The sequence below is a fragment of the Leuciscus leuciscus genome (genome assembly GCF_965113295.1).
Source record: "Leuciscus leuciscus genome assembly, chromosome: 22".
NCBI classification, from domain to species: Eukaryota; Metazoa; Chordata; class Actinopteri; order Cypriniformes; family Leuciscidae; genus Leuciscus; species Leuciscus leuciscus.
The window spans coordinates 24,909,815-24,931,799 of record NC_138746.1 but is presented as its reverse complement, the minus strand read 5'-3'; the positions used below and the strand labels follow the sequence as shown (position 1 = coordinate 24,931,799).

Sequence of the window (21,985 nt, the reverse complement as noted above, 5' to 3'; positions counted from 1 at the left end):
CCTTGCCCCTACAAACCAACCAGCTGTGTAATGCCTACTATTTTTCAAACAACAAAATCCCACCATACATTTTTTTCTCATTGAATATCACATTTAAAAAGTAATGTATGTCAGATTAAAGAAAGTAAAATATAAAGGATACATCAGCCATTTCTACATATCGCACTGGATAAATTCAATTTATGTGTGTGAACATCATAGAAGAAAATGTTACCATCAGTTAGTTTTAATTGTAGGAGAAAACTAGTTAATTAAGCTTTTTTGTGCTATTTTCATTTTCCGGGTTTAAATTTGTCTTTGTGTCGACATCACAGGATATGATGTTTTCTTGCACCATAGTATATCGATGACTCATCGGTGTCTCATAATTATTCATGAGACTGCGTGTCCTTATCCTATGAGAAGACGCTTTGCTTAAATATTCACGACAGCACGCATTACAGATGCTTCAAACTGTAAGATCGCAGAGTAAGTGAGAGATGCATTAATGAATCAAAAATGATTTTGTTTTTGCTTTGTAAGAGTTTCTGTGTCTCATTAGTTCCATTCAATAGAGTCTTAGACACAAACACGATTCACTCACAGTGTGAGTTACCAGTCCTTACGGTCCAATAACCGATCAAACGGCTTATAAAAAAAAAATTACGATACATTATTTAGTATATATACTTATTAAAGATACAAAAGTGCATTCATTTATATTTTCAATGCAAAGTACAAGTGTGAATGGCTGTGCATTTATTTGTGCATTAAATTATAGCTGTCACAGGATATGGTGAACGTGATTTTACCAAGTACAACAGGTTCCTTCACCATTGTTGTTGATCCTGGTACAACATTTCAGTCAATCAATCAGATTTGAGGGACAAGTTTACAGTTTATGTCAAGTTCAGGCTTACAACCATGGGTTAGGTGTTTCTACATCAGGGCTATTCACCTATCATTTCCCTCTGATTTTAGTGATAAGTTATGGGTAAGGTTAGGTTTAGGGGTAGGGATATGGTTAGGACTACATTTTCAGACAGGAATGTTGTTCCAGGATCAACAAAATCACGACAACGCCCACTTTTGTAGCCTTTTTTAAAACTGTGATAAAAACTAACTGGTGCTGAAACAGGGGGTTTAATGACCCTTTAAAAACATATGGGTCAACCACTATTTCACTATTCCACTTATTTAAGATTATATGCCCTGACGAGTCGTGCTTGGGGTCAATTTTGATTTCATGTCTTCAAATAGTAACACTTTATTCTCTTTTGCAGGATTTTTGTGGTTGGCTTCTTCTCTTGGTTACTGGTAAATTACTTTTGGGTGGTATGAAATCATGCACCAGATATACACAAGCTGCAATCCTGTATTAGAGCTGACATTATCTACAGTCCTTAAGCATGCCTTTATTTATTCAGATTGGGGCTAATTAGCAAGGCAACTTCAGCACACAGGCTAATATGACATTCAATGCACAATAATGGCATGCAGAGCATCATTTCCTGTCTAGGTTCTCAAATCGTAAGGCCAAACTAATTATCACGGCTGAAATGTCCCTCTTGTGTGACTGAGAACTTAAATACTCTATCCACCCGCTGATATATCTCATCAACATGAGCTTTATTTGGACCCAAAAATACAGGACTCGCTTAATGTGATTTTGGGCATCAAATGGTAATGCTGGTCAGTTTAGCTCGGATCACTATTATTGATCCTCTAACCTCCATCACTGACCTTTTACTCTGGAATGAAGACCTCGGTTTTAATGAACAGATGACCTGAATGGAGGATCATTGAATAGAAGTAATTTTGTATCTCACAAGCGCTTTACTGCTTTGCCTTTGCCGTCTGTATTGTCCATTTCAGCCAGTCTCACATGTAAATAATTACATCTGGAAGACAGAACCCCTGCTATGAAAAGTTTGTTTCTCTTTCTAATAGAAACTCTCAAAGGAATAGTCCTCATTCTCCCTCTCTCCCATCTCAGTTCTCTCTGAATCTTTTGCTCTTCCTGATCAGCTGCTGTTTTCTATGGCAGTAACTTAATGTGGCAGAGCTAATGCTGAGAGAATAGATTTAATTGATTAAAAATAGGTGTTTGCCTATGTTTTATTCTATTCTATTTTTAGGGGTTCAAGCACGAAGTGCTGAACACCTATTGTATTTGTAAAGATTTTTATTATTATTATTATTATTCTTCTCCGCTAAAACGCATCGTGCAGCCCAAACCGTAAGGGCTAGAGCATTGAAACTTTGCCAGATGGTAGTACAAAAATCGAGGAGAGGTTCAGAGATTATGAACCCGATTGGCCCATAGGTGGCGCTATAGCAACCAAAAGCGCGAAACAGCTCATAACTCATAGACCGTAATTCGTAGACTCAAGTGTCTTATATCATTGGAAAGCTGGACGGCTGACGAACAAAACGTATATCTCCGATTTCATTTCCGCCATGAAAGATTTTCCGCCATTTTGAATTTTGTCAAAAACCTACTTTTGCGAACTAGTCTGTGGTTTTTCGCCCGATCGGAACCAAACCAGTGCAGAAATGTTCTCTGGAGTCTGAAGATCAATAATTATCGAAAAAAAGTTGAAATTTCGATTCAAGGTCGCTAAGGGGCGCCAAAATGTATGTTGTGGGAGGAGCCTATTTTACTAAAACGGCTATAACTCCAGAAGTAAATGAGGTATATTTACCAAACTCGGTTCACTTGTGTAAGAGGTCAATCTGAGGTCACAGTAAAAAAATCGCGGTGATTGGCCACATGGTGGCGCTATAATATGAAAAAAACATAAAACAGGCTATAACCACCTGACCGTTAGTCCGATTGACTTGAAAATTGGTATGCAGTGTCTTGGTCCAAGGTGCCATGTATGTCTATGAGGACATTGGTGTATCTCAAAAAACATGGCCGCCATCGGCCAATGAAGTTTGAGCACCTATTAGACAAGGTTAACGGAGGCCGATCGGAACAAAACTCGATGGGCATGTTCAACTCATGGCCCTAGAGGTCTGTAAGAATTTTGAAAGAAATCGGCCACTAGTTGGCGCTAACGAGTTTTATGGCTCTGTAATCACGTGGTGTTAAACTTATTGTCACATTATGCCTATCATTTGATAGATCTGCTCATGCTGAACAACTTTGCCTCAAGAACCACTACTGTCAATCAAACCATTCATTAAATATTCGCAAACATGTTAAAAACCTACCTTTGCGAACTAGTCCCTGGTTTTTGGCCCGATCGGAACCAGACCAGTCTAGGGCAATTCTCTGGACTCTCTAGATCAATAATTATCGAAAAAAAGTTGAACTTTTGCATTTGGATGGCTGTAATAGGGTCATTTAGAAAATGGGCGTGGCAAAATACACTAAAAAGCCTATAAATCCTAAATGAAAACTCAGAACTTCACAAAAATTGATGAGCATATGTGACATAACATGCTAAAGAAGCATGGAAATTTTTATGAAGATCGGACCATAGTTGGCGCTATAACTGTTAAAAAGCTTTAAAACCATATATTTCCTATGGTAAATTGCCTGTTTTGGCTGTAAATTGTGTTTTCCACATGATCATGTTTATAAAATAATGTTAAAAACCAGTGCAATACAATTCTCTGGACTCACTAGATCAATAATTGTCAGAAAAAGTTGAACTACTTCATTTGGATAGCTATAATAGGGTCACTTCAATATGTAGCCTTAAAATGAATACCATATTAAGCCAATAAGTGGTATTTTACTGCCCCCTGCTGTCATTTCATCATACTACTCCCTAATATTGTTATTTAATTCATATTTAGACTTTATAAAATCATTATTTTAACATTTAACATGAAAACGAAAGTAAAACGGCATTTAAGCCACGCCCCCGAATACAAATTCATTCATAACTCGAAAACGGAAAGTCGTTGCGCGCTCAAATTTTGATGGTAAGGTCCTCTCCGGGCTCTTGATCGAAACGTGTCGTCGCGGGCCTCGGGAGCGCGCCCCCCACGAATCGCAAATTCGTGGGACCCCCGATTTTGAACGGCCGAAACTCCCGACCCAGACCACCCCGAACCTTGTGTGAGAGCTCGTTGGAAAGGTCCCGTTCTAGGCTAGCTTCGATTCAAATGTGGTGTAATTTGCCCTGGGCATTCCAGAGATAAAAGCCTCAAAAGACATGCCTTTGAACAGTCATAACTCCCGGGCCCAATCGCCCATAAACACCGCGATGGTCTCATTCAACAGGGCTCCTCAAGAACTATCTATGCTCTGAATTTCAGAATTTTTCGCCTTCTGGTTCCCGAGATATAAGTGAAAAACCAAATTCCCATTCATTCATTCAAACACTTCAACTGTAAGATGGACGCTGTAATTCCACTGTTGTCAACTAGAGGGAGCAGCAGTATTAGACATAGTATTAATCTTTTTATCAGCTTTCAGCTTTGGCCAACAAACAAATGGTTAAAGCAATTTTTTAAAAATTATTATTGGACTGATAATATAGATCACAATGAAATATATGAAATGGTTAGACCATTAAAATATTTTTTCACAATAACACATCCTAAAGACATTGAAAACATATTTGTATTTGTGTGTGTGTGTGTGTGTGTGTGTGTGTGTGTGTGTGTGTGTGTGTGTGTGTGTGTGTGTGTGTGTGTGTGTGTGTGTGTGTGTGTAAGCATGCATTATTGAGTTAACATGGAAAACACTTATATTACAATAACTATTATAACACAATCATATTTTGTCAGTGTTTATCACTTCATTTGCACTGACACTTCACATAATTGCTAGTAATGTGGTAAATCACGCTAGAAACATGGTAAATCATAGTAAATCATTGATGGTCTCATTCAACAGGGCTCCTCAAGCACTATCTATGCTCTGAGTTTCAGAATTTTTCGCCTTCTGGTTCCCGAGATATAAGTGAAAAACCAAGCACTTCAACTGTAAGATGGAAGCTGAAATACCACTGTCCACTAGAGGGAGCAGCAGTATTGCATATTATCTTTTCATTAGTTTTCAGTATTGGGAAACAAACAAATGCTTTAAAAAGCAATCTTTTTTTCTTTTTTTTCTTTTCTTTTTTATATTATTAGATCACAAAGGAATTCTAATAGACCAATAAATATATTTTCTCAATAACATATTCCAAAACATTAAAAACATATTTGTATTTGTGTATGTTTATTTCTCTCTCTGTGTGTGTGTGTGTGTGTGTGTGTGTGTGTGTGTGTGTGTGTGTGTGTGTGTGTGTGTGTGTGTGTGTGTGTGTGTGTGTGTGTGTGTGTGTGTGTAAGCATGCATTATTGAGTTAACATGGAAAAACTGGTTTGCTTTAGTCCAGAAAACAGGTGAAAATCATGAAGTTTAAAGTGAAAGTGAGCCAATAAGTGGTCTTCTTCTGCCCTCTGCTGGCCATTCTACTTATTAATGAAGTCTTTTCACATGTGCTCACATTCATATTTAGACTCTAAAAATCACTTATATAACAATAACTATTATAACACAATCAGATTTTGTCAGTGTTTATCACTTCATTTGCACTGACACTTCACATAATTGCTAGAAACATGGTAAATCATAGTAAATAATACTATAATGTGGTGTATCAAGGTAAACCATGCTAGAATCCTGGCAAATCATTCTAGAACGTGGTAAATCATGGTAAACTATGCTAAAACAGGGTAAATCATGGTAAATCATGATAAACTATGGTAAATCATGTTAGAATGTGGCAAATCATGGTAAATCATGCTAGAACAGGGTAAATCATGGTAAACTATGATAAATCATGATAAACTATGGTAAACCATGCTAGAATCACAGTAAACAATGGTAAATCATACTAGAATGTAGTATATCATGGTAAATCATGCTAGAATATGGTAAATCAAGGTAAACTAAGATAAAATCATGGTAAACTATGTCAATCATGCTAGAATCATAGTAAATAATACTAGAATGTGGTACATTATTGTGGGAGGAGCCTATTTTACTAAAATGGCTATAACTCAAGAAGTAAATGAGATATCTTCACCAAACTCAGTACACATGTGTATGGGTTCAATTTGAGGTCACAGTAAACAATTTTATGGAGATCGGTCCATAGATGGCACTATAACTCCTATAAAAAGCTTTAAAACCATAAATTTCCTATGGTACATTGCCTGTATTGGCAGTAAATGGTCTTTTCCATCTATTATGTCAGTGCTTATATGCTTGCTAAATAAAACTTAATAACTTTTGATGCTTTTCTACTTAAAGGCCTTAAATGCTTGAACCCCGATAAATGCTGCTTGCAGCTTTAATTTTTATTATTATTTCAGAGAAAAAAAAACATATTGTGATGTGTTCTGGGTGTGTATGCAGCCAATATCCACTCTGTCACTCTTTTTAATTGGCTTGTGCCAGGATATGGTGTGTTGGGCATGTGCCCAATTTGTACCACAAAAGCATTAAATCTCTGGAGCATGACTAACGAAATCTCTTAATTCAAACCAAGTGTTCCTCCTTTCCCTCCGGAACACAAAGAGGAAAGACGGAGCAAATCCTGTGATCCTAAGAAAACACAAAAGCTCTTTTATCTAATGAAACCACAGAAACTGAAAGATGTAATGACATCAGAGACAGGTGGCTGACACAATCCTAACCTGCCTTTTGCAGGTGTCACCAAAACAAGATCAAATATTTAATCAAAATTGTAAATGAGTATCAAATAACACTGATGTTAAAAATAAATAATCTAAAAATAAGTGATCGGCCATGTTCGTAAAGAAAATCACATGGACAGAAAAGTGGGTTCATATTCTCCTGCTTCAAGTGTTACACTAATGTACTGTATCACAGTCAGTGTCTGTTGTTGTTGTACTTGCAAAAAGTGTTTTCATACATTTAATAATATACAGCATTTTGACTAGGACATATTCTCATTCATAACATTTCTTAAATGCACTAACTAATAATTGTGGTGCAAAGAAACATGAATCATTACTAAACGTGCATATATTAATTATCTGTGCATGTTAGAATTTTTATTTTTTCTAATTTGAAAACAACTGCCACAAAGAGTCTGGCCAATCTACTCTACATATCAGCATTAGTTTTAACTGTTTTAACTGTAAAAGCCCATATCAATAGAAGTCTAACAGCTCTCAGAGGGTTTGGTTGCTCTGACTGGATCAATTTAACAGGCACCTATCATCTCTAATCACAGGGTCAATATTCTGGATCCACTCAGAGGATCTACAGCAGAAACACCAAATGCGACTGAGTTTGACCTCACGCACTGTAGACACTTCTAAAAAGTGGTTTTATTTCACCTAGGAAATTCAGGTTTGGTCTTTTCCTTACACAAAAATATCATATGGCTTTAGATTCTTTGGAAGACAGATCATAGTACAAGAAAACTGTTTGATATTATTCTAAAAAAAATTTTTTTTGGCAGCCTGGCAGTTACTTGCCATCAAGGTTAATTGAATTAAACCGAATTACTCAGACATTGTGCAAAATTTCTCCTTTTGTTATTCATAAATCTATTCAAGGTTCAAAGACATGGCAGTGAGTAGGCCTAAATGATGACAAAATGTCTCTCTCTCTCTCTCTCTCTCTCTCTCTCTCTCTCTCTCTCTCTCTCTCTCTCTCTCTCTCTCTAAGGAACTGTTCCATTCCCGTCTCTCACCTTCCATGACATAGACGAGGGAGCCCACGTCCCCTTCTTTAATAATACAGCTGTTTTTGTCATAGTCCACTGGATACATACAGTCCACTATCTCCTGGATCTGAGACATCTCCAGATTCTTCATGAAGTCATTGTCCAGGATAGCTGACTTAATCAGTTCCTTTGACCTGTACAGTGCAGAAAAACAGTGTTAGGTAGGGCTGTAACAATACTTTACCATAGCAAAGACAATGACTAAATAGAATATTAACTTACTGCTTACTACAAACTGTTAATACTGCCTACAATTTAAGAAAAATAGTTTGTAAAACAATGCATTATGTCTACTAACTCTAAACTTTTGGCAATAAAAAATAAAATAAATAAATCTGAGTAAAGAAAAAGTTGTAAAAAATAATAGCTGATACTGTCAATATTATCTATACATGGGTGAGTTTCATTCACCATATGGAACTGCAAGGTAATGCAGAACACTTTGCATTGTTGAATATAGAATACAATGCAGTGTGCTAATATGTTGTATAGATTTTGGCAAATGTAGTGCAAAATCCAGATATTATAATTTGCAAACTATGCATACACTGTAGAAATAGTAAGAGCTGCATGATAGTAATCTGAACATTGCCAATGAGATGCTTCAGGAATTAATCAACAGGGAATGTGGGTTATGAAAAGAGATGAAATGAAGAGGATATTTCAGAAGATGAAAGTAAACAGACAAAGTCTCTTAGTCAGTGCTGGACGTCACAGCAAACAAATATCAGAAGACTGACTTTTGGTTGAAATGAGTGTATCTGTGTGTGTCTGTGATGCAAACCTTTGAAATCCTCATTTTCTGCCAATGTAACCTTAACCTCCCACACAAGGACTGAACACAATGAACAAAATATTTCCAAAGATATGAAATATCAGATGCAAAACTCTGTTTGTTCCCATGATGAAATACTTCACTAATATGCAGAAACAGTCTTACGAAGAGTGTAAACACTGTGGCTCTGTTGCACTATAAAAACATTGCTCTTTTTTGTTGTTTTTTTGTTTGTTTGTTTTTTTTAGCAGCCAGAGAGAACTTCTTGCACGACCCTTTTGAAGTGGGATCTGTTTGAATGAAAAATGGCAGACGGGGCTGAGTGTTCTGGAAACCTGTTTGGAAATGAAACTCAAGTCATTATGTATGCAAATCCATTTAATTCTGCAAAATGACATTTGCTTGCTCATGTGATGGTGGATGAAAAAACCTTGTTTGATATGGTGGAGTGTGTTCTTCAAATCTCATTATCGTTTGTTTATACGCCACTTCCGGGCACTTCTTGTGGACAATTCTCTGTTTTTGTAGACCTGGACTTACGCCAGACGTCTGATTTAGTTACTAAAACCCACAAACGCTCACCTATGAACCACACTGTGTTTACATTCAACAGACACGCTCCGCTGTGAGCAGAAATAGGACTTTTTTAAGACCTCTGCAGTAGTTTACGTACAACTTTCACTTTCACACATGGATAGTCTCACCCTGAGGAAAATTGTATTGAGTTTAACTTGGGAGAAAAGGAGAAACAAATTTGACAACTGCTGACATGCAATAAAATTAAATAGCAATAAAATGAATTTGAATGCAATTGCTCAGTTCATGTGTTGTTGGACGATATGTGAGAACATTTTGAGATTAGTAGGTTCTTCAGGAGAAATATCCTGGGAAGCAGGACATTTCAGCAAAAGTCTTATAAATATAACTGGTTTAATTTGCTGCATAAAAACAAAGTGACCATAAAATGCATTTAATATATCTCTGCTTTAACGTTTGTGCTCTGTTTTGCTGTATTTTTGCATGCCAGTCTGTATTCTAGATGGCATTGGCTCTCTGGAGGAACAGTCAGAAGAGATGTTTTACATCCAGTAAAAGCACAGAGATCACTGACCTCATTTAAGACAACCTCTGGATCATCCATAGCCTCTGTTTGTTTGACTTGAATTTTTACTCACTGCCTTTTTCAGGAGGATCATTCACGTCACACAGGTCGACAGACTGTCTCCCTTAAAAGGACAAAGTATGCCAAGCAAAGAAAATTTGGAGAAAGCTGTGGACGTGGAACTGAACGTCTTGTACAAAGACACTGAATAGATCTTGCACATAAAAATTCCTACAAGAAAGTTGTGCATTGGTAGGTATTTTGTTTGTCTTACAACATTTTTCGTCAAGGGAATAGTATTAAAAAATACTGGAAGACAAAAAACTGAAGAATGAATTCTCTATTCCCGGTGCGGAGGACTGTCCGGAGGGTCTGTATTGATTCACATATTCTGCCCTCTCTGCATGACTGCTGTGGCCGCACTGGAAAGCCATCAGATGTTCTGTGGTCATCAGATGTGTATGCTAATGAGTTAATGGCCATATCTTCCTCTGTTCATTATGCCCATTTTCTAGACAGAATGCTAAAACAGGAAACAAAGTCTCATGGCAGATAACAGCTCATACTGCACATGACATTGCATAATAACCTGAGATAAATGAATGTCAAGTTGATTTATTTCTAGATTTAAGCTGCAGAATTAAGGGACAAATAATCTGTCCTTTATATTTTGAATAAAAACTGTACTGTTGATGCTTATGACTATAAATGCCAAATGCATTGCTGTGATGTACAATATATTGATTTTAGCCATATTCTGACTCAGTGGAATAGAATCTTATATTAATTTTTATACCTGCACAACTGGAAAAAAAGTGTCTGCAATTTCCAAAGAACAGCGGCATGAACTTAATACAAGGACAATCCAACTGCATAAATCTGGTTAAGAAGTCCCAAGTTAGTCCAGCCATACTGGCATTTCATTTTCTATTCCTGTAGTATACAAGTACAGGTCAGTGTTGTTAACTAAAACTAAAAGAAACTATAAAAAAAATCTGTTTCAGTTATTGAATAAAATAAAATATAAATATATTAGATTTTTTTTTTTAAACGTAATCCAAATCCAATCCAAAGGAGCCAAAATCTGCTAAGGAGTAATTAAATGTAACAAATCACGTAATAACTGACCATCTTTTATTGGAAACCTTTGATAATTGCCTTAATCTTTAAAACAACTGATAAGTGATCAAACTACATTTTATAAAAATCACCTGTCAAGTTTATAATATATATATTACATCAGCATATGAGAGTCAAATTGGACGACTAGGGGGGACTCATCTCAAGATCATTCATTTATCTATTGCCCAAATTATGAAAAAAAGAACAATTGGTCAAGAATAGAAAATGATTGAAAATATTCAAATCGTAAATGTCAGATTGCATAGTTCCGATTTCACTCAGTTCCCTGATTATTCCCATTCAATTTCAGCAAGTAAATAACACATTTACATTCATGTGCGTTATGTATTATTATGCACGTTATGTTCTCTGATAAACAGCAGGTTGAAGCCGCTCAGGCTGACATTTTCTCCCTCTTCTCGGCATGATTGATGCCAATTAGTGTGTTATGTTTAAATTTTAACTAAATCGCTCAATTCATACAGTATAGATTAGTTTAACGATCTCTTTAAGAACTTTTTGAAGCATCAAAGTGGTAGTTGCGTAGCTGTCAATGGAGGGACAGAATAAGCTCTCAGATTTCATCAAAATATCTTCACTTGTGTTCCGAAGACGAACAAAAGTCTTACGGGTTTGGAACGACATGACGGTGAGTAATTTTTGGGAGAACTAACCCTTTAAAAATAACAAGTGTTACGTTATTCTCCTGACGTCTGAAAATAAAACATGAAGGACATTTTACAGCTCATTCAGTCAAACTGATAAGGATTATTTGTAGCACAACATTATGATTTTAAATTATTTGTTTTAATTTTTTTGACTGGAGCTTCCCCAAACCGGAAGTGCCTCCTATAATCTAAAACGCAGGCTAGTTAGGAAAAAGGTGGATATAGAGAGGTCAATGAGTCCAATTCAGACATTCCTATATCGGTACAGGACTTCAGATCTCTGATATTTCAAAAGACCTCAGACAGTGCAAATGTCAGAGACCAGTTCAGAAGAGACATTTCAATTTCAATCAAGACTTCAAAAAACACTTCTGGTCTTTCATCATTACAGCCTATCAAGTGCCACTGCAGAGGAAAATGCAAAAAAGAAACAGAAACAGGAAGAAAGAAAATGCAATTATGAGACAAAGACACTGCGAATGAAATTCAAATGGCAAAAACACTGATTCTACCGAAGGAAAGAAAGGTGTACGTCACTCAGTATCGTGACATTTGAAATAATTTGCCTTTACTTCTAAAAGAAAGCAGCAGGACATGATGCATTATTGTATGCATTAGCAAAGGACAAGCGAAATAAAAAGAAGTTTTCTCCCTGACCACACACAAAGATATATAATCCTCTTCAAAAACATTATGAGCATTTAAAAGACTAAAGTAATATTGATGCCAGTTCGTTCCCATCTGGCAGCCCAACCCAAACTGATACGGAAGATTTTTCTTTTAAACCTTCATAATCATTCCTCGAGGTGCTCATTAGCTCAAGATACAAGCAGAATAGAAGAAGAAAAGGCAGGACAAGCTCCGCTGTGGTGGGGTTCAAAGGGGTTTTCTGTACAAAACAAGGTAACATTGTAAATTAGTAGCGTTGAGCTGTCAAATGTCAGTTGCAGAGAAGATGGAGGAGGGCCACAATGCTCAGAAACAGAAGAATGATGTTCCTCTGCTGCCAAACCACTGGATGCAAATGAATTAAGGGTATGTGTGTTCATGACAGCAGGTTGAAACACAAAGATCCTTCACGTTCAGGCGAACTGTTTAGTCTGGTTAGGCCCTCGGGTCGTGGCAGTGTCTATTTCAATTGAAACATGACACACTACTGTGTGCATAATAACAGATGATCATGTAAATAGTGTTCGTGATCCACCTGCTGCACGATATCATGCTGCTTTGATAAGCAAATGATCAGTCCATAAAACAAAGCCGTTATTAAATGGCAGACTTTGGGTATGTCCCACGTACCTGCTCTTATAACTACTCAGTGCAGGAACAATATTCCTGGTTCAGATTTCTCCTTGTGGAAAATCAAACTTTCTTGAAGCGTCATCATTAAGATTCTTCTGCAAATGTCAATGAATGGCATTTTGAACAGAACATAATAAGGTTTTTTTCCCCCGGATTTACACCAGACATCAGAATGATTTCAACAAGTTACCATGGTAACCAAAGCCCAAAAAAAAAATAATCAACACCATTTATTGCTGCTTCAGTAAAACAATGGTAATTTGGTACATACTGTAGCTACCACTGTCATAAAAAAAAATGGCATGGATGAAAGATTGTGTAAAAATAACTGTAGTTACTAGGTTATTTTAGCAATGACTGTGATAATATTTAGGTAATGCACTAAAGAACAACAGGTGAGTTCAGTGAAAAGTATATGCATACTTCCCTATGTAGTAGATATGCAAAAATCAGTAAGTCAAATCAGTATAGGGTGTCTGAATATACAATATGACACACTAGGCAAATATTTGGTTTATGGAAACTGGAGCCTCTTGTTTCCTTGTAGGGATCCTGCATGTTAGGTTTAAGCTATATAAAGCTAGCGTTAGCTATATATAGCCTATCTGATCAGATTCATACAAACCTAGATAACCTTGAGCTGGGCAGCTTTTATTAAAGTGTAAATACAGAAACCAAGAAAGTTGTTCTTGTTACACTGCAGCTTTATTTTTCTTTGTGGTTGTTGTTAGGCTACTTCATAGGTCCTATTGATTAATGTTGTATTTGTAGAGCTGTATGTAGTGTTTAAAGTCATTAAATAATGACTTTAAACTCTAAATTCAACATTTAAGTCATCAAATGACACTTAAAGTAAACTGACCCTTTTCATATTTCCATGTTTCTCAAAAGCGGAAGTCGTCAGTTGGGTACATTTCTATAGTGGTAAATGAGAGACTAAATATATTTTTAGTGCTCCCATTTGCTCAAACAAAAGAAAAACTATATTTTTCACAACTTTCAAAAATAGTAAAAAATAGAGAGATTGATCATGTTGATCAGAAGACAGAAAGATGTCAATTTGTCTGCAGCCGCTGTAGCCTATTAGAAACACACTCATAGCAGTGTTAAAACTAGTACATTTACAATAAAATATAATATAAAAAACTTTGCAGGATTTACAATGTTGATGGCCGTTAAAACGCGTCATCACAGTCTGTGAAAAGGGTCTATAGCAATGTGCTATGATGACTCTATGTTGTGTTACAGTTAAAATTGGATTTCAATATAGGCTATGTTTTATTTGGTATTTGATGCTGTTAGCCTAATGACGTTCGACGGTAAATGTACTATATAGCCTACTTTTATATCTTATTGAATGATTTTTTTTAATGATCAAATTAACCTACTTGGCACTCTTGGGGACGTTGGGCAGAGTCACGTGACTCAGCTGCTGGACGTTGGCTGGTTCGGCGCTGATCGCCTGTCGTTTGGTGCGCTGGTGCTCCTGAAGCTCCGAGCGGCCCTGGACCTGTTGGGTCGCCGGGCGAATTACGGAGCGGTACTTATCCAGTTCGTTCTGCAGTTTCTGAATCAGTTCGTCTTTCTGGTCCAGTTCGAGCTCGAGTTCGTCAATGAGAGAATCTCTCTGTCTCAGTTCTTCAATTTTCTCCTGAAGCGCGTATTGGAGGTCGCGTAAAGTCCCCATCATCATCCCTTCTGGACCAAATAAAACCGAACAGAACCAAATAAAACCGAACAGAACAGCACTTTTAGTAACTTTACTGAGAGGAAAGAAACACTGAGCACTAAACCAGCTTCTATTCAACTCTGAAAGGAACTAGGCTACAACTACAAAACGAGAAGAACCTGTGGGGGGAAAGTATCTCAGTGTTTCCGTGTACAAAAAAAAAAAGAAAAAAAAGAAAAGAAAAGGGAAATAATCAGCGCTCAATACAACAGAGCCTCACAAATCCTCAGCACTGTAGGAAGCGTAGCCGTGTGAGCGGAGCGCGCGTCGCTCGTGGGCAGTGACGTGATAAATGAGTTGAGCACGAGAGTGCACAGAACGCTCGCGCGCGTCACAGAAGAGCGCGGAATTCTTAGACAGCCAGTATTGATGTTCAGCTCTGTACAGCTGATAGCTGTGCGACAAAAACTTTAGCCTACAGTGTACAAAAATACTGCAAACGTATATAAAAATTTGTTTCGAAATTTGTGAGACCCAAATACAGAGAACACCAGCGTTAGCTGAAGTTGTAATAAAAAAATAATATATATATATATATTGTAGCCTATTTTTTAGCATCAAAATGTTTTTTATAATTATTTTCGAAACGTGGATCATGCTCTTGGAAAACCTGCAGATATGAAGTTATAGAAATTCCAAACTAAAATTCCAAATGATAATATTTTATATTATTTTCATAATATTAGGCTACTATAACTGTTGGTTGAAAAAGTGAATACATAAAAAACATACTAGCAAACACTATTGCAAAAATCAACACATTTAGGCTATATGACGAGAAAGAAAAAAAAATCGGATTTTCAGGACAAGATCGGGCAAGTTGTCACGTGTTTTATGTTTTCATTTAACATAATGAATTGATAAAAATGTATATTGCCCAAAGAACGTTTACCACCAGAGATACCTTGTTTAAGAGCCCTATAGTTTTACTATTTACAAAAGTCCTCTTGGAGGGCCCTGTAAACAGTGCATAATTTAGTTCCAACACACACCTGTAGTTTGCATAAGCCTATATGGCTTGATTAGCTGGAGCAGGTGTGTTTAATTAGGGCAGGTTTCTGTTGCGCCAACCCCAGCTAATGTGATTACATTCTCCACTATTGGGACATTTACATGTTAAATGAACTGTCTTATTCTTGGAAAAACACTCACTGGAAATTATCAATTGCCAAGATTTGTGGAATGTGTCTAAACAGACAGTGCCTTCACATTTAAACTTAACCTGAGAAATATTCACTGGAATAAAATGTGGGACATAGCCCCAGTCACCTCTATTCGTAGTTACTGACATTGCTTAAATAGCTTGACTCACCTCAACTTTGAAGAGCTAGTAGAGATGCATAATGTTGGAGTTTATAAAGGACATAAGGCGCCCTCTGGTGTCAGACTATGAAAGACACACAGGAACAATGAAGTGATGTGATGGCAAATTATGCTTATTGTGAGAGGTGTTAAACTTCAGAGCCCGGTCTAAGCAAAATTATCTGTTTGCATAGGCTATATATTCACACATGAACAAAACAGCAGAGTACATTAAAAATGTTGCGGATAGAACTTAAAGGGATAGTTCACCCAAAAATGATGTCATCATTTACTCACTCTCAAGTTGTATCCAAACCTGTATGCTAATTTCTTTCTTGTGTTGAACACAAAATATTATATTTTGTGTAATATGGGTAACCAAACAGTTGATGGATCCCATTTACTTCCATAGTATGGGTAAAAAAAATTTTTTTTTTAAAGTCAATGGGGCCCATCAACTGTTTGGTTACTTCTTCAAAATATCTTCTTTTGTGTTCAACAGAAGAAAGAAATTCATACAGGTTTGAAAAAACTTGAGAGTGAGTAATGTTGACAGAATTTTCATTTTTGGGTGAATTATCCCTTTAAAGAGACACAAAGGCAGTGTGAGCAGACGAATATGTGTGAAACAAGCCCTCATCTTTGGTATCTGAAACTGAAACCGCTTGACAAAAGATCCCAAGGGCCCACAACAGCACCCAGATGTCTACCATTCTTTGGATAGTTATTGTAGTCAAAAATAGCACACAAAGAACAATTAAATCTAAAGAATATCTAAAAATAAATAACAAATGAGGAATACTTCTTTCTGCCACTCATTTTTGTCCCTTCATCTCTTTCTCACTGTCACTGCCCTTGAAAGGACCTCTCCCAGAAAAACAGGCTTTAAATTTCACCTTAATAAACTCTTCCTGCAGGGTTCTTCCTTTGTGGATCGATGGAAAGAGGATCTGTTGTAACATGACTAGTGTGGCTGCTCTTTTCTGCCACAGATTCACATCTGCCGCCATTTTGTCTCTTTGGGACCCTTACAAGTGCACCAGCTATTTTTTTTAGATGACACCAAGATCTCACTATTAACGATAATTCCAGCTCAAATCTTGAGGAGACAAAGTCTTGACAACTCCTTAAGTTTACTGTAAAACAAATGTACTGAACTAAACATTGTTTTATGAAACGTAACATTTTTTCAAATGTATTATATATATATATATATATATATATATACTTATATGGACTGCAAGAAAATATGTCTTACCAAGTTTTGTCAAAATTTTAAGTAGATATCAAGATATTAAAGTGAAATGGTAAAATGATGTCCAATTTCAAAACAATTACTTTAAAATATTACCTTTCGTGTAATATAGCTGTTGGTGAATGAAAAAGGTCTGCAACGTTTTAAAGATAAAAGTCCATGTCAAATAGCCTAAAGTTATTGTCTCCTAAAAGAAAGAATCGATTCTGAACTGCTGAAACGAGTTGTCAGCAATTCCAGTCTGACTTCCTGTTACAAATTTGCATAATGCCAGCCTATGGTTTTAATTGGCTACTTGCGAACAACTTCTACTTTGCCCCGTCCTCTAGTTACACTAGTTGTAGCTTAAACTAGGATACACTAGTTGTAGCTTAGACTGGAAGAGTTTGTGTTGTCGACATTAGTCAAGAAAACGTTTCAGTGCTGCAAATCCACTTTACATGCACTTCAAAAGGTTGAGGACTCGTGCTGGAATTGATGCAGAAGAACCGATGGCATTGTTACTGTTTGTATCACTGAGTATCAAGTGCTGAGGAAGCTCCCGGAGCTGAAATTCAGATATGGTAATAGGCGTTTTGTTTTTCGACACGCTTTAAGCGGAAGACCAATCACAATAGACTGAATTAAACTTCTGACCAATCAGAGCAGAGTAGGCTCGCGGAAAGTAGGGGTTTAGAGAGAATGAATCTTTGAATTAACCATTTTCAGACTCTTTGAGAAATGAGGTGATGTGTATATGAGAAATGAGATGGTTATGAGAAAATTAAAGTGTTTTTGACCTTGGATGCATGTAAACCTATTGTAGGAGACCTTTAAAACAAAATTAGGAACTTTTAAAGGTTGGGTAGGCAATTTCAGGTAGGCTAGCAATAACAAGCTAGCTTTGAAAGCATGAGATCCCATCCTCCCTTCAGAGCGCTCTTCAAAGACAAACCTTCTTCAAACGGCGTGAAATTACCTCATGTTTTAAAAGGCACACTATCCAGTTTCCATTTTTCTCAAACAGCGACCCCTAGAGTCGCTGTGGAGTACTTGTATTTAACGTTACTGTCGTAAATAGCACTAACGCAGAGCCGTCGTTTTCTTTTCCTTGACTCTTCTGACCGCGCTTTCTTCGTTTTCTTCGTCGACACTGCCATGATTCACGTCTGAAATGCATGAATGATCTAGTGTCTTCCATAGAGACTGCTTCATATGTTGTTGATGTATGTGACGTCGTGCCGTAAAGCAAGTCGTGATTCTCGCGAGGTTTGTCAGGACGCCACCTCTCAAACTTGCATTGCTGGTTTATCCCGCCCCGCCCCGCCCCGCCCCGCCCCGCCCCGCCCCGCCCTGCCCCGCCCTGCCCTGCCCTGCCCTGCCCCGCTCCGCTTTGCTATCGGGATGATTCGCCCTACTACGAGTTCGTTTACCATCGAAATGATTTCGAAGCTGTTATATTAAGGTACAAATCCTGCATAGTGTTCCTTTAAAGCACATAACACTACTATAATAATTAATCTAAACAACTTACACAGCTCTTGTACCACCTGACTGATGCAGTTTCATTGAGCTGTTGATTAAGTTGACATAGAAACGCATAAATCTGAGTCTGAGGACATGAACAGCTCCAGGTAGAACGTCACGGGTTGCTATCTTCTAATTACAGTTACAACATGGCGTGAACACTGCATACGCTCGTTGTTTTGGTTCAGGATGAACTGTAAAAGGGGGCTGCTGTTTGTTTGCGGCGCTCAGTGACTGTGTCTACAACTCTGCATAGCATTACGGAGCGCACTGATGATGTTTGATGTCTGTGCGAGCAGGTGCGCGGAGGTATGGAAATACATATGTTGAAAGGCAGGTAGGACACTGGGCCGAATGCAAAGATTGGACGAAAAATGTTTTGGTCCTGAGTCTTCCACAGAAGAAATATGTACATGTTTAAATATTTAGACCACTTCTTTTATTGATTGCTATCAGGATGTGAAGTTTCAACCAGTAAAACAGAAAAAGTGATTATGAAAAAAATTGCCTACCCTACCTTTAAAATAGCATAATAGGGGCCCTTTAACACTATAAATAACACTGAATTCTGCTCTGAAAATACACATTAAGCATAATTTCAATTCAGAGAAATGTCATTAACTGTAACTGTTAATTGTCTGTGTTAACTATAAATTGTTATGCTGTTTTTCTTATATTGATAACATACAGTATTGTGGACCATAAGGGACTGTATTAGAGCACATCTCTATTACTGACAAGTTGCTAAAAGTAGTATTGTAATTTCCATCATTAATTAAAAATCGAGGGTCAGATGATGCATCATAAGGCAAAGTTTGTTTATCAGCATATGGTCTCAGTGCTCATTAAGCTACAAACAGCTTTTATCCCTCTGCTTCTTCCATTATGAAATCATTAAGGTAGAAGTGATTAGGCCAGCGCATCTGTCTTCATAGTAACTTCACACGGTCACAAACACATAAATGCACATTGCTCTACGTATTCCAAAAATGCAATTATAAAAACTATTAGGTTTGTTATTATCATAGGTTATTAGTGATGTGATGGCCCTTAAAGTGAAGGGGGAAAACAACAACAGAAGAGCTTCTGCCCTCTTGTGGGCTTCGCTGCATGCAAATCAAATGTGAGGTGATGCTGATGCGTTTTCCAAACGGTCTTTTGAGCTGATTCAACCCAAAGTATTTTTAACTTGGAAAGCTTACGGACTTCCAAATCTGGGGTGGGATTTGACTCATGCAAATTCACTGGATAAGTATATACAAATACTATGCATTCAAGATTAAGCAAAAAAAAAAAAGGAAAAAAAAAGAAGTTAGTTGTAAGCATATTTGAGATCATTTAAAATATTGTAATTTTAATTTATAAAATCAAATCATGAAAAGCCAAAAGCACTAAGTCACAAAGTCCTAAACTTCTGAATAATATGTTGCCATCCTTAGAAAGTTCGGCTAAATCTTACACAAAGATGCTCAAAGAATCAGATGGATAGGGCTGATGGGAGGGGAAGCATATGGTCAAACAAAGCACTTTCTAATGGCGTATTAAATATCCTCAGACAGGCTCTTGGGCGCTACACGTTCAAACCCTAAAAGCTGATAATGCACGAAGCTTCCTGTGCTCAGAGCCCTCTGGGATCTGATGATGATGATGATGGTTTAGATCAATGATACACTCTATCTCCCCACCTCCTCTCTATCTCTCTAAAGCTTCACAAAGATGCTCTGTCATCATGACTTTCTTCATTCATGTCCTGAATCCTCAACCTCAAATACTCTTCTTAATGATGCACTGATGGAATCAAATCAAATAATGCCAACAAAGTGTTAACTATTAAAAGTCATGACCCAAACCATGTGTAAAACCATCAAGCATTAGTTGCATGTGTGAAATCATCTCACCTGTCCGATTTGGCAACTCTCCTAAAGCTTTGGTTTGATAAATCCTGGTGCGTTTGCGGTTCTGCTGATATTCCCTGCGCGCGGTGCGTTCGCGGTCCGATCTGCGCGCTCGGTAAAACAGACTGACATTTGTGCAGCTTTCTCTTCAGCTCGTGGATTTCCTCTTCTCGCTCCAACAAGCGCCTTTCCAAATCTCGTATCCTCTCCTCCTTGAGCATTAAAATCTTGGCAAAGTCTTCCTCTAGGTCACTCATTCTGAGGTAGTAAAAAAAAAACTTTAATCCCCTTGAAATCAACCAGGCGCGCTCTCAAACTGTATCACGCGCCCAGAGAAGCTCTGGTTGTGAAGCTCCAGTGTAAAACAGCTGATCTATCCACGTGTTTACAGTTGGAAACGGGAATCGGCGTCGGTCCCGCTGACGGTTACTTGTGTCCCAAACATCCCCGTCCAAAAACACACACCATAGTACCGGGTACAGACTGTCTCCTCATCCACTGGGTCTTCTAGGCATAGGCGGAGTTTCACTTTTGTGCTTGGGGGGCTAAAGTGGGGAGGAAAGAAGCCGCATCAGAAACTGTATTCTATATAAACCACGATATGGTGCGATTACACGGACATTTTAAAGCACAGAGCCGGTGTAAATGCGCTTACACTGGAGTCCCAATGCTCAATATGTGAACTGTAAGGTCAGACACTAGTCGCGAACTGATCGATATGACAAGTCGGACAAGTTGCCGTGTCCGATTTGTGAATGAATCATTCTTCAGAAGAGTCGGATCTTATCAAACGGTTAAACATGATTTGGATCTCTTGAATGAAACGGTTGAACATCTTTTTAATTACAGTTGAATCGGCCCAAGCAGTTATCGACTCACTGAACTGAGAAACGAAACTTCTTTTTCTAACAAGCCCGATTCGTTATGGACCCAAAACCGATGTGTGAACCGATTTGGATTGTAGGCTACCAAGGATTTGACCGAGGGCGGGGCGGAAAGTTAGTTACGCCTACTTTAATAAATAAAATAAATGTTACAGAATAACTTAGTCTATTCAACACACATACGGAAAAAAGTTGTTTTAAAATATAGCATAAAATATTTTCATCCAGGAGATTTTTTTTTTTTTTAATTCAAAGGCTATTTTATAGTCTATTTTATAGCCAATATTTTATTAAGTGAATCATGGCAGCAACAAACTGAACTAGGACACAATAAATAACAGTAAAAATACATCTTAATTGTTTTTAAAAAGCAAATCTTTTTGTGGTTTTAAAGTATTAAATGCCTCGCCGGAATGTCACAGGACGACGTGATGATTAAATAAATGCTGAATCGTTTTTTTTTATTATTGAACCTCTAAAGTTTAAACGAGTCTAAACGAACCGATTAGCTGAAATGAATTAGCCTAGACTTCCCATCGTAATGCCAAGTGAAGAAGGCATGTAATGCGGTGTTTTAAGACTGATATGATATCACATATTAGTTAAGATCAAATAATTATAGGTTACCTGTAATATAGGCCTAATAGTTATTTAAAAATAAATAAATAAATAAAAGACCCTAATAATGAAATTAATGTTGTGTTTTATCCACACGTGCAAACCATAGACTGTAAAAAAAAAAGATAAAAACAAT

At 37.2% G+C, this 21,985-nt stretch overlaps 2 protein-coding genes across 4 annotated transcripts in view; one reads left to right on the top strand and one right to left on the bottom strand.

Annotated features, from left to right (window-relative positions):
* Positions 1-20,865, bottom strand: part of prkg1a (protein kinase cGMP-dependent 1a) — a 103,899-nt gene extending 83,034 nt beyond the window's left edge. Inside the window, exons 1-2 of one of the 3 annotated variants that reach the window (XM_082154471.1) lie at positions 20,351-20,865; positions 7,659-7,825 (exon numbers count right to left, since the gene is read on the bottom strand). In XM_082154471.1, the coding sequence (XP_082010597.1) occupies positions 7,659-7,825; positions 20,351-20,604 (421 nt within the window). In that variant the 5' untranslated portion in view covers positions 20,605-20,865. Of the gene's footprint in view, positions 1-7,658; positions 7,826-14,048; positions 14,678-20,350 lie in introns of those variants that run through there. The other 2 variants (XM_082154472.1, XM_082154470.1) reach the window with 2 other exon arrangements.
* Positions 1-21,985, top strand: part of LOC309486870 (uncharacterized protein) — a gene marked incomplete at its 3' end in the record, with an annotated part of 250,462 nt that overhangs the window by 198,786 nt on the left and 29,691 nt on the right. The gene's annotated exons all lie outside the window — the stretch shown is intronic.